The sequence below is a fragment of the Colletotrichum orchidophilum genome, assembly GCF_001831195.1.
Source record: "Colletotrichum orchidophilum strain IMI 309357 chromosome Unknown Scaffold_147.1, whole genome shotgun sequence".
Classification (NCBI taxonomy): Eukaryota; Fungi; Ascomycota; class Sordariomycetes; order Glomerellales; family Glomerellaceae; genus Colletotrichum; species Colletotrichum orchidophilum.
This window is the reverse complement of record NW_019173103.1, coordinates 20391-34732: the sequence shown is the minus strand read 5'-3', so window position 1 is coordinate 34732 and position 14342 is coordinate 20391. Positions and strand designations below refer to the sequence as shown.

At 52.8% G+C, this 14342-nt stretch overlaps 3 protein-coding genes across 3 annotated transcripts; 1 reads left to right on the top strand and 2 right to left on the bottom strand.

Annotated features, from left to right (window-relative positions):
- Positions 1–510: 510 nt before the first annotated feature.
- On the bottom strand, positions 511–4846 carry CORC01_12240 (aminotransferase class-V; the record flags this gene model as incomplete). Its single annotated transcript, XM_022623861.1, has 4 exons — positions 511–1529; positions 1622–1735; positions 1843–2140; positions 3473–4846. The coding sequence occupies 4 exons, from the start codon at positions 4844–4846 to the stop codon at positions 511–513; spliced, it is 2805 nt and encodes a 934-aa protein (XP_022469618.1).
- A 4608-nt stretch (positions 4847–9454) lies between these two features.
- CORC01_12239 (uncharacterized protein) lies at positions 9455–10351 on the bottom strand (the record flags this gene model as incomplete). The annotated part of the gene is made up of 1 exon (XM_022623860.1): positions 9455–10351. One exon carries the CDS (start codon positions 10349–10351, stop codon positions 9455–9457), a length of 897 nt encoding a protein of 298 aa, XP_022469617.1.
- A 2249-nt stretch (positions 10352–12600) lies between these two features.
- On the top strand, positions 12601–14214 carry CORC01_12238 (SPFH domain/Band 7 family protein; the record flags this gene model as incomplete). The annotated part of the gene is made up of 1 exon (XM_022623859.1): positions 12601–14214. One exon carries the CDS (start codon positions 12601–12603, stop codon positions 14212–14214), a length of 1614 nt encoding a protein of 537 aa, XP_022469616.1.
- Between the last annotated feature and the right edge of the window lie 128 nt (positions 14215–14342).

The window sequence follows — 14342 nt, the reverse complement described above, 5'->3', positions numbered from 1 at the left end:
AAGCGGGAGGGCGCGCGACTAGCTCTTATGAGGCTCTTTTCCGATCAAGCCATCCAGAGCAATTATACTCTCCCTCGCAAAAATGATAATTGAATTCAGTCTTCCTTTGAGCGTTTGTTTTCCGAAATGCCTAATGTACACCGTGGAGATGTAAGCATATATTTATCGCAAAATTGTCTTTGACACCGTACGTGAAACTCAAGTAAGTCAACGGTCTCCATCAATGCATCGGAAAACTCTGGTGTAAGCAGATATTCTTGTAAAGTGTTTTCGAAGCACTCATTGGGACTTAGCTACCTGAATACTGAAACTAATTCAATAAGAATACGGAAGCAACACTACTACAGGTCTCCATTTAGGAAACGGCAAGTCTCTCGGGTGATCAAAAAGCATGGTGCTGAACATGAGATAAACGTTATCGTGGCTACTTGCATCTAAGGAAACAAAACAGTAGAATATAGATAAAATAGGATAATAGGAACGTCTCTGATACCTGTGGCTTATTTCCTGTTACGTGTACGCATTTTTGATGTCAGCTGCCTCCAGCCGGCTGACCTTTATCTTCAAACCCCCCTTGGGCCTCATGACGGGGCTAGGGTTAATGAGTTCAATGTCTTTGGGGTCTACCGTGGCTTCCAATTTGAAGTTGCTCAAAATCGCCACCAAGATGACCTTGATCTCAAGCAGCGCAAACGCCCTACCGATACACTGCCGGGGCCCGGCCAGGAACGTCGCAAAGGCGTGCGGGTTGGCCGCCTCCCCTGTGAGACGGTCCCAACGGTCTGGATCAAACACGTCCGCGTCGTCGCCCCAGATGCGCTTACTCCTGTTGATGAGGGCCGGAAACATGTAGAGTGGTGTTCCCTTGGGGACAAACGTGCCCGCAATGGTGATGTCGTCCAGCGGCTCGCGGGCGGCGAGGATGCCTGGGGTGTAGAAGCGCAGGATCTCCTTTGTGAGGTTGTCAATGAAGGGAAGGCCTTCTTCCAGGTCTCGATACTCCGGGTTCGGATTTCTTTTGAGGAGGTTGAGGACTTCGTCCCTAGCTCTGGTTTGGATTTCGGGGTAGAGAGTGAAAATGTGCGTTCCCCATGTGAGTGTCGTAGCCGAGGTCTCGTGGCCTGCTACCATCATGTTGAGACAGTTTTCGAGAATTTCATCTTCGGACCAAGGTTCGCCGATGGACCTCGACTCGAGGATCATGTGCGTGAGGAGATCGGGCATCTTGTCCACGGCGTCCTTCTTGACCGCGTCGTCAATCTCTGAAGAGCGTTCTCTGATGATATCCAGCATCCTCGAGCGGACTCCCTCGCAGTTGGCATTGAACTGCCGGTTTTCTTCAAAAGGGAGCGAGCGCGTTTCTGGAATATATCCGGTCATTAACATAAGGACGGCGCCGAAGAGCGAAGGGTTGAACATGTGATAGTACGCTTGGTGGAAGAAGGAGTCGTTCAGCGTTGCTTGGAGGTCAATGCCGAGTGTCCACCATGCTATGATGTCGATTGTGACGCGGCTAAACGCTTGAGACACTGTGTACACACGTAACACGAGTTTAGTCAACGACTGCGACTATGACGTGAAGCTGCCCAAGAAGTTTGCCCGTCTGACGAAGCTGACTTACTATCTACAACGCCCTGTTGAGACTCTATATGGATATCGAAGAGCTGGACGAGATCTTTTTCCTTGCTTTGGAAGAGCGGAATCGCCTTTTTGATGTTGTTGATGGAAAACGGGGCTAGGAGATTGCAAAATCAGCGCATGTATATGTACGGTATGTTCATATCAACGTCGAAAAAAAAACGGGGAGCTACGGGTGTAATGTTTTAGTGAGCCTCTACGTACGTGACAGCAACTTTCTCTGCGCTTTGTGGACGTCGCCCTCTGAAAAGACCATACCGATGCCAGTTATTTGCTCAACAATGCGTGTGTTGAATTGTGCCTTGATAAAGGAGTAGCTCTTTGTCTGGAAGACCTCCTTGAAGGTTTCGAGGTTGTTGATCATTAGGCAGTCCGAGTTGCCCAAGCCCGTGAACTTGATGAAGGGCTCATCTGGCCATTGGCGGGCCCATGAGAGGTATGGCTCTATGGGGTTTCCTGAGCGAGCCTGGTTTAGAAGGTGGCCAATTAAGAAGTGGTGGTCCTGTTATGTGTGTCAGAGAATACTGATCATCTGTCTCTGAACCTTTGGAATTCCTTGCCTTCGGCCCGGGGATACGTCTCAAAGGGGACACGAAACATGGGTAGATGAAGACGTAGTATGCTGTCCTGACTAAATGCCGCGCCGCCAGAAGAGCGATCAAGTATCGAGCAACGGTCTGCAACGATGACTCGCGAAGAGTCGCCAAGACAGATAAGGCACCCACCGCCAGTATTTCGTGGTACCAAGATGGTTTCAAAGACGCCATCTTGGCTTTGAAGTTTGACTGGTGATGGCCGCGTTGGTGACTGTTAGTCGGTGTCGATATGGAGAGTATATGGCAGAGACTGCAGCACCAGACGAAGTGACGGAGATTCTGTCATTGATAAGAAAGAAGGGAGAGTTTCCCCATGGGACGATGGGTCTAAAGAAACTCAGTGCTTTGCTGCAGCAGTTGCCACAGCTTCTTCGGCGGCTGTGTTGGTTCCAACGTCCAATATAAAACCTCCAACAGATGGCGACTGCACCCCACATTGTTTGCCCTACCATGGCGGCAGAAGGCACAAACACGCCTCACCAAGGAACACCCCAGTCTGTGAGACAAACATGTTCTTCTTATCGCTGTCTCTTCCGATACATACTTGTGAACAGGTGCTTAGAACGATTACAAGTCCCACTTGTGCCGAGCACAGAGCCTAAGCACGTACATCTGTACCCGTCCAAAGTCGTCAAGGATGTACGAAACAGGAAAAATTCTCGATTCCACGAATTACGTACAGTGGCCAGTCAGCCCGCTGTTGATCTCAGCAAACACCGAGAGTGTGGCGGCCAATCGCGCAGCAACAGTTCGTCAGTGACGAGCTCACGACGAGTATATTCTGTTGCAGGACTTATTCCATTTTGCAGCCTTTACCCGCTGAGAGACAATCCCCCTCGCAACTAGTCATCGATATAGGAGGCTCAGTTTGCTTGCGATATTTGATACATAGTGGGTATCCCGAAGTGAGCGTGGCCAGCAGGATCATCGCTATCAAAGCTATCTGAGTTCTGCGCACAACTTCGGAAAAGTAGTCAACCCCACAGATTTCATGACTCTTGAAGTCCCCATGTTATCAATGAAGTCAGATCCACCCGGGGTGGAAGGGCCCGTCCGTGAAGACTTGCTCAAGTCGGGTCCATTTGAGACTACGCAACCTAGGTAAGACAATGTATTGAAGTCATCGATGCATCAAATCCGATTCGATAGACTCAGCAATGTTCGTGTGGCGGAAGGCCATTGGCTGTTGTCAGTCTATCTGTATATGTCCTTCTAACAAAGTCCAACAATCGATCTACATCCCCTGCCGTCGTTATGAACCCGAACGAGACGCGGACGGCACCAACAGGCGCTAGTAGCCTGATATAGTCATCCATTGAATTGCTCTGGATGTTACTGAGCGGTAACAATGCCCTCTTATCTAAACCAAAAGCAGCCTCGCCGGCCCCGGGGTTACAGAAGCAGCCAGTTCGCAAGGATATCTTCTCAGCAGAGGCTTCTTTGGCGACCAATCTCTCGTCGACGACCCTCCCACCAATGTCCAGAAAGTTGAAGCATATGGTTCCGCCTCTGAGCTTCATATCAGTTGGACCATATATCCTAACCATGGGCGACCCGTCACTATGTTCCAGATTTCGCAACCGATCGAGGCACCAGCCGGTGAGGCACCTGACCCTGGTGTCAATCAACGGCATGCCTATGGTCTCGAGCCAGTCCAACCCAAAGGCAACATCCGGTATTGATAGAAAGTTAACCGTGCCGTCTTCGAAAGCAGTCTCGTCTGGTGCCATGACGTGCCACGGTGTCCCAACCGAAGCTGCCGTGATCGTTCCACCCGAAAACCAAGGTCGTGAGTTAGCGAGCCTCGCCAGCGCATCGCGTCGAACAATCAGACAGCCGACGCCGGTCGGGTAGCCAAAGAGCTTGTACCAGCTCACAATGACGAATTCCGGTTGAACGCCCGATGCCGAAGAGAGGTCGAGTCTGGACGTCGGCAGGTAGGCCGCCGTATCGAGGAGCACGTCATACCCCTGTTTCTGCGCGACGCTGACCCACGAGAGCGGATGACGGACGCCGCTGAAGTTGCTCTGTGCAGGGTACGCGAATAGGCCACTCCTCTTGCTGCGTGGGGGAGCTGCTGTGCCGAATAAGCCACCCCTGCGAGGTTTTAGTGCTGACATGAGGTCAGACGGATCTATCCTCAGCTCCGGGGCGCGGACAGCAACGTAGACTGTCCGCGTGTGTTTTCGGCGCGCGAATTCTCGAAGGCCGTTGACGGAGTTGTGATTGTCGGACGTGAGGACCAGTCTGGTTCGTCTCTTGAAAGGGTACGATTCTGCGACCAGTCTCGCCGCGCCAGTTGCGTTTGGTGTGAAGACTACGGTGTACTCTTCTGGGGAAGCGTTGAAGTAGGAGAGTACGCGGGCTCTGGCATGCTGGACAAGGTGAGTGGCAGATTGGCTTGTTGGGTTGACGGAGTGCGGGTTGCCGCAGAGGGTTTCCTGGAGTCGGGTCTCGTGGGCTCGAATTTGGGATCGCGCAGCGAGTCCTGCACCTGTGAAGTCGAGATAGATGTGCTCTTGTTCGTCGAGATAGCCATAGTCGGTAGCGCGCAGATCATCTAGCCGCGAAGTTGATACATATTCTGGGTAGCTGTCGAGAATGTTCTCCATGCTGAAGACCTCTAGGATCGGAATGTTTGTTTTCGGTATAGCCTCAAACCTGTGGTATAGTCAAGAGCAACTGGCGGGAAGGTGAATAGAACATACACACTGCGAAAACGATGTCGCGCATTTGGAGGAGACATTTCTGTAGATGTTATAGGCCAGCCCCTAAAGAAAAGGAGTGGCAAAACCGATCAAATACCTCGCGGAGGGGGTATCCCATATCCGATCGTCCGAACTATTGTGGGCGAAAGTTCTTTGGTATGCATCCTGATGAGAACCTCCTCCACTAGTACTACTTTAACGGCAGGGTTGCATCGGCGACGGGCCGGGGGTTCTCGGCCAGCCGAAGCGGCCAAGCCATCGTTGAGTCGGGAGCAGCACTCGATGGGATTCGCATTGCTACCTCTCATGTGGCATTATTGAGCAGTTTCGCAGTGCGTACAAGGTGGACAGTGCTTGGATTTATAAACTCTTCCCTTTTACACGTTTCGTTGCATTGTTCTACATAGTGTCTGCAGCTTCAGGAAACGGATGACTGCGTTTCTTCAAGTCCATGCCAGATTTACGTGCGAGAAAGGCCCTCGAGCTGCATAACAAGTGGCACAACGGCACAACAGGGCCCCTCGTGAGACTGGTGCCTGTTTTTGGGGAATGCGGTGGCGCCAACGTGGAATTTCTGACAAATTGGGCCGCGAGATACCAGTTTGGGTCACCATTGCTGACACTCAGGGCCGCCGGCTCCTGGGTGCGCATCATCAGCCGGCGGCGCCGCGTGAAAAGAGCTTGTGGGAAGGATATTGATGACTGTAGGGCGAACTTGAGAAGAGTGATGGAGATGGCTGAAAGATTGACGACACGGAGGGATGGCCTTCGGAGATTTGGTGACTTGAACACAAGGCGAAGTGGTGCTCCGAACCTCTCGGCCTACGATCGAAACCCGGTGAGCAACCCCGATCACGATCATGCTGTCCGCTCCGACCGGCATACGCGGCCGATGATCGTCGTTGGCGTCGCTCCAACATGATGGGCATCTCCATCTGTGCGCCCGCATCACTACCTTGAGAACAAGCCACGTGTTCACGTCAATGTTGGTTGAATGTGCGACTACGGTGACTTGACGGCCGGCAATTCCATGGCGTTAGAGACTGTCATATAGACTTCCAAAAGATTGAGCCCGTGGCTCGCTTAAGCTTTGAGGTCCATATCTAGGCGAAAGAACAATGCTCTCTCCTCCAACTCGTTAGCATCCTTGTGCCCAATCAAAGACCAGGCCCTCTTTGGCACCATCTCTGGCTTGCAGATAGGGCGCGAAGGTTGTGTTCTTGTTCCGTAAATCCAACCACAGACTAGCCTGCGCTAGTCTCATGTATTCGTGGACCAGTACCAACTGTTTCTCGGACTCGACCACTGTCCCCACAGTGCTTTTATTGATCCACCAGTCTCCTCCCCACAAGGAACGAAGATTTACAGCTCTCTCTACTTGGAAGTACGAAGATGGTGTGTAAGACGAATGTGTGCAGCGCGGCGCCGCCAGCTGAGACGAAGTGCATGGGCGCCAGTGCAAGATCGGTTGACCCGGACAAATGATTGGATACACATTGTCTTATTGAAATCTGCATGTTTATCGTGAGGAGGCAGGGGATGGAGCCGCTTAGCCCAACGCATTATTAGTCGAGAGGTGCTACCCGGGCACAGCTTACCATGCTGCCCAAGTTCCTAACCAGGTTTGGAACCCTTGCGAGTCCTCGGGCTAAAGCAAACAAGGGGGGGTCATTGGGCAAGCAGCTAGCCAACCGAATCAAAACCATTCCTGGTGATAATTGTTAATGGTAGTGCGTGATGAATCGTTAGAATTTACAAGAACGCACAATACGTGGCAAAGGTCCTCCGAACTGTTAGAATAATCCCCGTCGCCGGCCCGCAACGTTCACTACAGACTTTCCGGAAGATGTACCGGCATACAGAGTACTATTAGAAGAATATTTTACCAAATCTAGAGCTGCCTTCAATTGGGCTTGGCCGCAAAGTAGAGATATATAGCGAAGGATTTCAGGAAGAAGAAGGAGACGCTGAAGATACCGCCCGCCTCAACCACCCATACGTCTCTTAGTTTCATCAAGCTGCGAGGTATACATTAGTAGCGCGTGGCCTGTTGATCAGCATCCTCTTCAGCCGCAAAGTCGAACCCCCCCAATCTATGCTTTAGTGCGAGATAATGGGGCTTGCAGCTTGCAGCTCTAAGCCCTGAGACCAAGTACACGTGTCGAGCGTCGTTTCAAACAGTTTGTACGTTGAAATTTTGGTCTTGGGGTGTCTATGGTCCACGTGTTCATGGGTAGTTGAGCATTCTCTTCTGATCAGAGGGGGCTCCGACTATCTGCTTTTACCCCTTCCTTGACCAATTGAAGCATCAAAGCAGTAATGGAAAAAAAAGAGAACGGTAAACTCTGCCCCTAAATCTATGGGATTCAAAGCACACAAAACTCTAGAAATCTCCTCTGGGGGCAGTGGCATAAAGTAGGGCGAATGTCATGTTGTCCCCTCCTTGAGGGTCAGCTGCGACACTGAGCATCGCCGGCTGGATCGTGGGTATGTGGAGTATTCTCACCAAGGGATCAATGTTCTGGAGGTAAGTGATCCATAATCAGGTGAGATTCTGAGAAGCTAGGGAGATCTGCTCCTGTTCAGATCCAAAGATATCGATGGCAGCTATGCCATAGTCGTTGCGTTATAGGATCCTTTGACTGGGTGTCGGCGAAAGGCCGCCGGCGAGGCGGATCCTCGAGAATACTGTAAATACATCAATATAAGTCTCGTAGACAGCACATTGGGAAGAGTTTTACCCTTCAAAACAGCCCAACAAATGCCGAGTCATCGACATAGTTTCCTCTCTCCTCATCTGCGAAAAGTAATTCTTGTGATGGTATAATTGGTGCAACCGGCACGGGATCCGTCACATTCAGGCCCTGTTAACCCGAGTCTCGCAACATAGTACCACTACGAAGAGAAGAAACGAGATGAGATACCAGCCCTTCAACGCGTTTGAGTCTATCCGGGAAGTCTTGGTTCGTCGGTTGCGTTGCTTACCCTGGTAGAGATTCGCATTATAATTCACCAGAAGCTTGGTAACCAGGACCTAGGTAGTCAACAGTGCGCTCGCAACGATGATGATGGTGTATGAGATGAGTCAACCGGCCCGCCTACCGAAGTTTCCCCACGTGTCCCAATTCGGCCGGTCGGCCGGTCGGCCGGTCAGGTGAAACCATGTAGTCTCTTAGTGTGAAAGCAAGGTATGCCAAAGATAATTCATGAGTAATTGGAAAAGTTGTCCTTGAGTTTCTAATACTGTCCTTTAAGCCCTCAGACACTCGGCCGAGAAATCTATGGCCCATGGAGGATACTATTCCGCTCGCCCCTCGTGCCGGTCTCTTGAATCATGACGGGCTTTACATCGGCTCTTTTAAACATTATTCTTACGTACATATCCTTTTTCTTCCGAGAAATGTATAGTTGGCCTCTAGACCCTGCCGGGCTTGCCTAATTGGGTCTTGGATTCGGGAGCCTGGCCGGTCTGCTCTTCTTTGCCAAAACACCAGATCTCATCGCGGTCCGACTCACAAAGGCAAATGAAGGCCTGTATCAGCCGTAGATGAGACTGTTTACTACCTTAATCTCAGCCTTGTTCATTCCCCTTACCTTTTCTGGTATGGCTGGTCGACGTACAAGAGGACGCAATGGATCGTTCCATTGATCAGTTTTGAGCCGCTCGGTTTTGCCAAGCTTGGGATCAACGTCTCTGCTCAGGCTTACTTGATGGACGCGTCTGGCCCTTATGTATCTTCTTCCGTTGCCTGTTGCACATCGGCACGTTGTCATTTGTGGGGATTCCTTCCCCTTGTTGGACCTAGTCAATAGAGAAACCTCGATCTAGGATAGGGTAAATCGGTACTAGGTTTAATTAGTTTGGTTATGGTTCTAGTCCCGCTTCTGTTGTATCGATATGGCCAGAGCCTTAGACAGAGAGGCCCTCTTAATCCTGATTATACAGTGAGGATATTCTCATTATCTGGAGCCCCACCTTAAACTAATTTGACTTGCTTCGTCTTCAATATCTTTCCAAGGCTGAGAATAAAATTTTGGGGTTGAACTATAACACCATCAGCGAGAATATTGCTCCTTTTCAGCGTTCAGTTTATCCCAAAGATATTCTGGCACGGCTAGAACAAGAATCCGGGCTCCTTTCTGCGGGTGTTCGCCAGATGTCTATGATCAAAAGTCCGAAGATTTTGCCGTCCCAGCAACCAAATTGCTTGGGATCTGTGTATTGTCGATGGATCCCGGTCTCAGAGTGGAGATGCCCAGCTTTCATACCTCATTAAGCTTATCTACAGGCTTACAAGCAAGGATCAGGGCAATCAATTAAACTGGAGAGAAGTCTTGTCTATGAAAGGTATCGCTCTAGATGAGTTGAAAATTTAGAGACCCGAGACCTATGAGCGTGATTACCGATACACGTAGGTTTGATGGGATAGCGGGTAGACATGGTTTTTGACGTCCATTTCCTTTTTGCACAGCACTCATCTGCGGTCTTTGCTTGGGTGCCACGACCAGGTCTCACGTCCTTCGTATCCTCACCCTCGCCACAATTCCGAATCCGCGCATGCTCTCCCATATCCCCATTTCATTCTCCCGACGAAAGGTAACTTCTTCCGCACGCACCGTCATGGAAACAATCTCTTCGGGCATTGCCGGTGGCGGCATGGGCGTTGCAAACTGCCGAGGAAGCGGTAGGTTCAAAGAGGACGACAGAGGCGACGAAGGCTCTGCACCGGACCTGAAAAGCCCCCACCGGCCGGCTTTTTTGTCTTCCTTTGCCTGTTCGACCACGGCGCGGACGACGGTGCGGTCGAGTTTCGGTTCAGGCTGTAGCCGTTTCGCGAGACGGCGGGCCAGGCCCTCGTCGCTCCACCACCATTCTCCCTCCCTCGATGACGAACCTGTGTTGTGACGACTGTCGTCGTCCCAACGGCCCCATTCGTCAAATTCATATGACGAGCCTGCGACTGCATTTCCCGTGGCTGAGGCTGAGCCCGCGCTTTGACGCTTCGTGCCACCCCCTGCCTTTGAATCGGGATCGGGCTCCGGTTCCACGCGGATGACTTCCGCAACCTGTCCTGACTTCGGGTCGGCGTCTGAGGCGATGATCCATTCTGGACCGACGGCTGCTGCAGGCACGAGATAGAGCTCTGTTGATACCGGCGGGTGGGGCGTTGTTCCAAGGCGGGTTAGGAGCGACGTGATGTGAGGGGTGAGCAGTGGGAGAAGGTTTGTCGTTGTGACGGTGTCGCGGGCGGTCTGTTGGGCCTGGGTCTCGCGGAGGAGGGAAGAGAGGTTATTGAGGGTTGTTGAGACCGACGAGTCGGGACGAAATGATGGTGGTGCATCGTACGATGTCGTGGCTTCGTTGTATGACGGGGGGAGGTCCCCGTCTCCGCCGGGACTTTTCGACATTACGACGATACCTTGGGGAAGGATTGGGGTATTATCTGATGCTTCGTGATGTGTCCCCTGCAGACACAGACTGAAACCTGTATGGAAACGAACTCGTAGGGCTGATGCAATGTAAGTTGGGTGTGAGATGATTGGAAGTCAGGCGTTCGTGGGTGACTGCGTGAACTACCTAGGAGATGACTTACAAGTCGTAGTTCCTTGAGCAGAAAACGCCTCGGGCGACGTCTGACATCAGGTGCGTGCCGCAGCTGTGAATGAACCTTGGAGGATCCAGAAAAGGCAGGCAACGACTTTCGGTGCCGAGGCGGCAAGACTGCAGGGACGAAATCAGGTGAATGAGGTTGTTGGAGTGCTCTCGGCCGACCCCGATGGGAGCGTCAATTCCACTTCCACTTCCACAGGGCTGAACTTTGGGACCAGGAATTTCTGCGTGTGGTAGGACTCACAATCCGGGGATGGCGGCGTAGATTATCGGATTTGGTGGCCACGGGGTCCTTCGACCAGTGAGTGATATGCAGGGGCGAACTCGTTTGACCATGCGGATTCGAAGGATAGAAACGGAATGAGGCTGCGAGAGAGGCTGTGGGTCGCTTCGTGGTGTTGTAGATCCTTCAATAATTTGATGTTTCTTGGGGCCGGTTCAGGCGGCAGTGCGGCTGGGCGAAGTAAGGTAGGTTTCTGTGAAGGCTAGTCGACATTTATCGTTTATGCTACTAGTCGTTTACGCTACTGGCATGCTTCGAGGTTTCTTGGGGGCGTTCTCGAGTGCCTTGAGAGGTGAGAGTGTTCAATGAACAGAAGAGAGGGGCGATGCGCCCGACTAAAGTGCTGTGCTGCGCCGCAGCGGGTTCCATTGGGGCGGCAAAGAGGTGTTAGCGCGCCTCCGTCGCTCAGCATTCCCGGAACAGGTGACCGAGAATGAGGCGCATTGGTCGGTTTCCACGAGGGAGAATCGGTCCCGGAGCCTCGGTCGCTGGTTGAGGAATAGAGGCCAAGTCGAGTCTGATGTCGATGCAATTATCTGAGCGATTTCATGTTGTTCAGTAACAAAACATGCTGGCATGCTAGTCACAAAGCAAGTGTTCGGTGACGGGAACGACAGGCCATCATTGAAATCTTGCGGTGCCCGAAAATGGAGCGCAATGTGCCGTTTGAGAGATTTTGCGGATGAGCCATTATGTCCAATGTCTCGATGAGCTCGACGAGATGACTCGGACCTTGCTCACTGGTGTTTCTCCGTCCCCTGGTGCAAGTCTGACCTGGCGATATTGTGGATGAGGGTGCCAATATTTAGTGTCGGGCGAAGAAGTGGCAAGCCTCAGATAATAAATCATGGGACGCGCTGGGGTTGATCGACACCTTAATTTCCCCAGACCAAGCCTTGTTATTAGGCGGTTACATAGGCTGGCATTGCCTGGCACCCGTTTGAGGAAGCCTTCGAGAAGCGCTCTAGCGCACTCGGACCACACCACCCAACCTGACTCATCCTCATACCAGTCGTGATTGGCTAGAAGATATTGGGCTGGGTCACGTGGAGAGGCAGGACTGACTAACCGGGTCCCTGCCGTCTGATCCAGCAATCGGAACGGTCAATTCAGCCATTCCACTTCCTTCACATCATGCACTGCCACTGCCACCAATCCAACGAACAGTGCTCTGACGGTGACGGTCTCCCAATGCCCACCACCCACGCATTGTGTACACTCCCATAATGCTAGGCATGCCACGAGGCTCATTCCATAGGCTGCCAGATATTTGGTGCAACGAGAAAATGCCTGGTCACAGCACAGGCTAGCTTCAGCCATTTACCGGCAGTTTAGCTTGCTTGGCTGGGCTTCCCCCCCCCGTCATGGGTTAAGTTGCAAGATGTCAGTCCATTCTCAAGCTGGAGCTCTCTTGCGCTGTCTTGTTCATTTCTATAAAATACGGCGAGTCTCCTTCTGTTCGCAAAGCTGCGTCACACAAGCATTAAACTAGGTACTCAAAGATACCCCAAGTCCCTTTCTACCAGGGTACTTACCGATCAACAAGCAACCCTCTGAACATTCGTTACTCCAGAACAACCCTCCGAACAACCTTTACTCCAAACATCACCTGAGTTACGTTACCCACGTCTCTCACATCAGCCTCAATATCAACCTAGTATAAGAGCAGTCGCCTTATATTTTCTCACTTTCTTCACAAGCCTCCATCCTTCCCTTTTTGCCAATCTCATTCTCACTTCCTCCAACCTCAACAACACCGCCAAAATGTCGTACAGAGTCGCCGCCCCCGATGAGTACCTCGCCATCACGGGTATGTCCGTGAAGACGGTCAAGATCACAAAGGCAGCTTGGGTATGGCCTTTCCAGCGCTGCATGCGCTTCCGGATCACGCCCCATGACTATGCCATGAGCCTGCAGGCCATGACCAAGGAGAAGCTCCAGTTCCTCCTGCCTGTGGTCTTCACCGTCGGCCCCGACGTCAACCAGCGCGGCGCCAATGCCGTCCACAGACCAAGCCACTCCGAAGCCTCTGAGCAGCAGCAGCACGACGAGGATGACAACTACATCTCCTCCAACCGGCGTGAGGATCGCGGTGATGCCCTCATGAAGTACGCCATGCTCCTGGCCGAGTCCGCAGACCAGAAGACCAGCTCTCTGGCTCACCTCGAGAACATCGTCAAGGGCATCATCGAGGGCGAGGTCCGCGTCCTGGTCTCGAGCATGACCATGGAAGAGATATTCACCGAGCGCGAGGTCTTCAAGCGCCGCATCTTTCGCAACATCCAGTCCGAGCTCAGCCAGTTCGGCCTCAAAATCTACAATGCAAACGTCAAGGAGCTCAAGGACGCGCCCAACTCGAACTACTTTGAGTCACTTTCCCGCAAGGCCCACGAGGGCGCCAGCAACCAGGCCAGGATTGACGTCGCCGAGGCCCAGCTGCGCGGTAACGTCGGCGAGGCGAAGCGCAAGGGCGAGCAGGAGCGCGAGATTGCAAAGATCAACGCCGAGACCGCCGTTCAGAAGACGGACCGCGACATTGAGCGCGCCACCGCCGAGGCGAATCTCGCCACCCGCCAGGCCTCCCTGAGCAAGGACGTTGACATTGCCCGTGTCGAGGCCCGCCGCGCCCTCGAGTCCAAGGACGAGGACCTCAAGCGTGAAGTCGAGGTCAAGCGCGCCGCCGCGGAGATTGAGCGCCTGCGTGCCACCGATGTCGTGAAGGCCACCATCGAGCGCGAGGCCCGGCAGCAAGAGGCCGACGCCGCGGCGTACGCCATCGAGGCGGACGCGAAAGCAAACTTTGAAAAGAGTCAGCGCGAGACCGAGGCCAAGGCCTTCAAGACGCAAAAGGACGCCGACGCGCACACGGCGGCCGAGTTCAACCGCACCACCAAGACGGCCGACGCAAACGCCTACAAGTCCCGCCAGGACGCCGACGCGCACCAGTACTCGGCGCAGCTGACCGCCGAGGCCGACCTCACCCTGATGCTCAAGAAGGCCGAGGGCATGTCGGCCATGGCGGATGCCTACGGCAAGATGTCCACGGCTTTTGGTGGGCCGGCCGGTCTGCTGCAGTACCTGATGATCGAGAAGGGCACGTACGTTGAGCTGGCCAAGGCCAACGCCGAGGCCATCCGCGGCCTGCAGCCCAAGATCAGCGTCTGGAACACCGGCAGCCAGGCTGGTGGTGAGGGTGCTGCTGGCGGGAACTCTGGTATCGACACCATGCGCAACGTCTACCAGATGCTGCCTCCCCTGATGACGACCATCAACGAGCAGACTGGCATCACGCTGCCCGAGTGGCAGTTTGGCAAAATGAATGCCGGTATGCAGGCTATGCAGAAAGAGAACGGCGCCAAGGTCAACGGCGCCAAGTAAGGGGGATTTCATCATGGACATTCATTGAAAACAGTGGAGAATTGGGGCAGCTTGGCGTTTTATGGCTTTTGCTTGATTCACGAATTTGATGATACCACAGCAGAATAGCCATAGTCGTTTCTATAGAT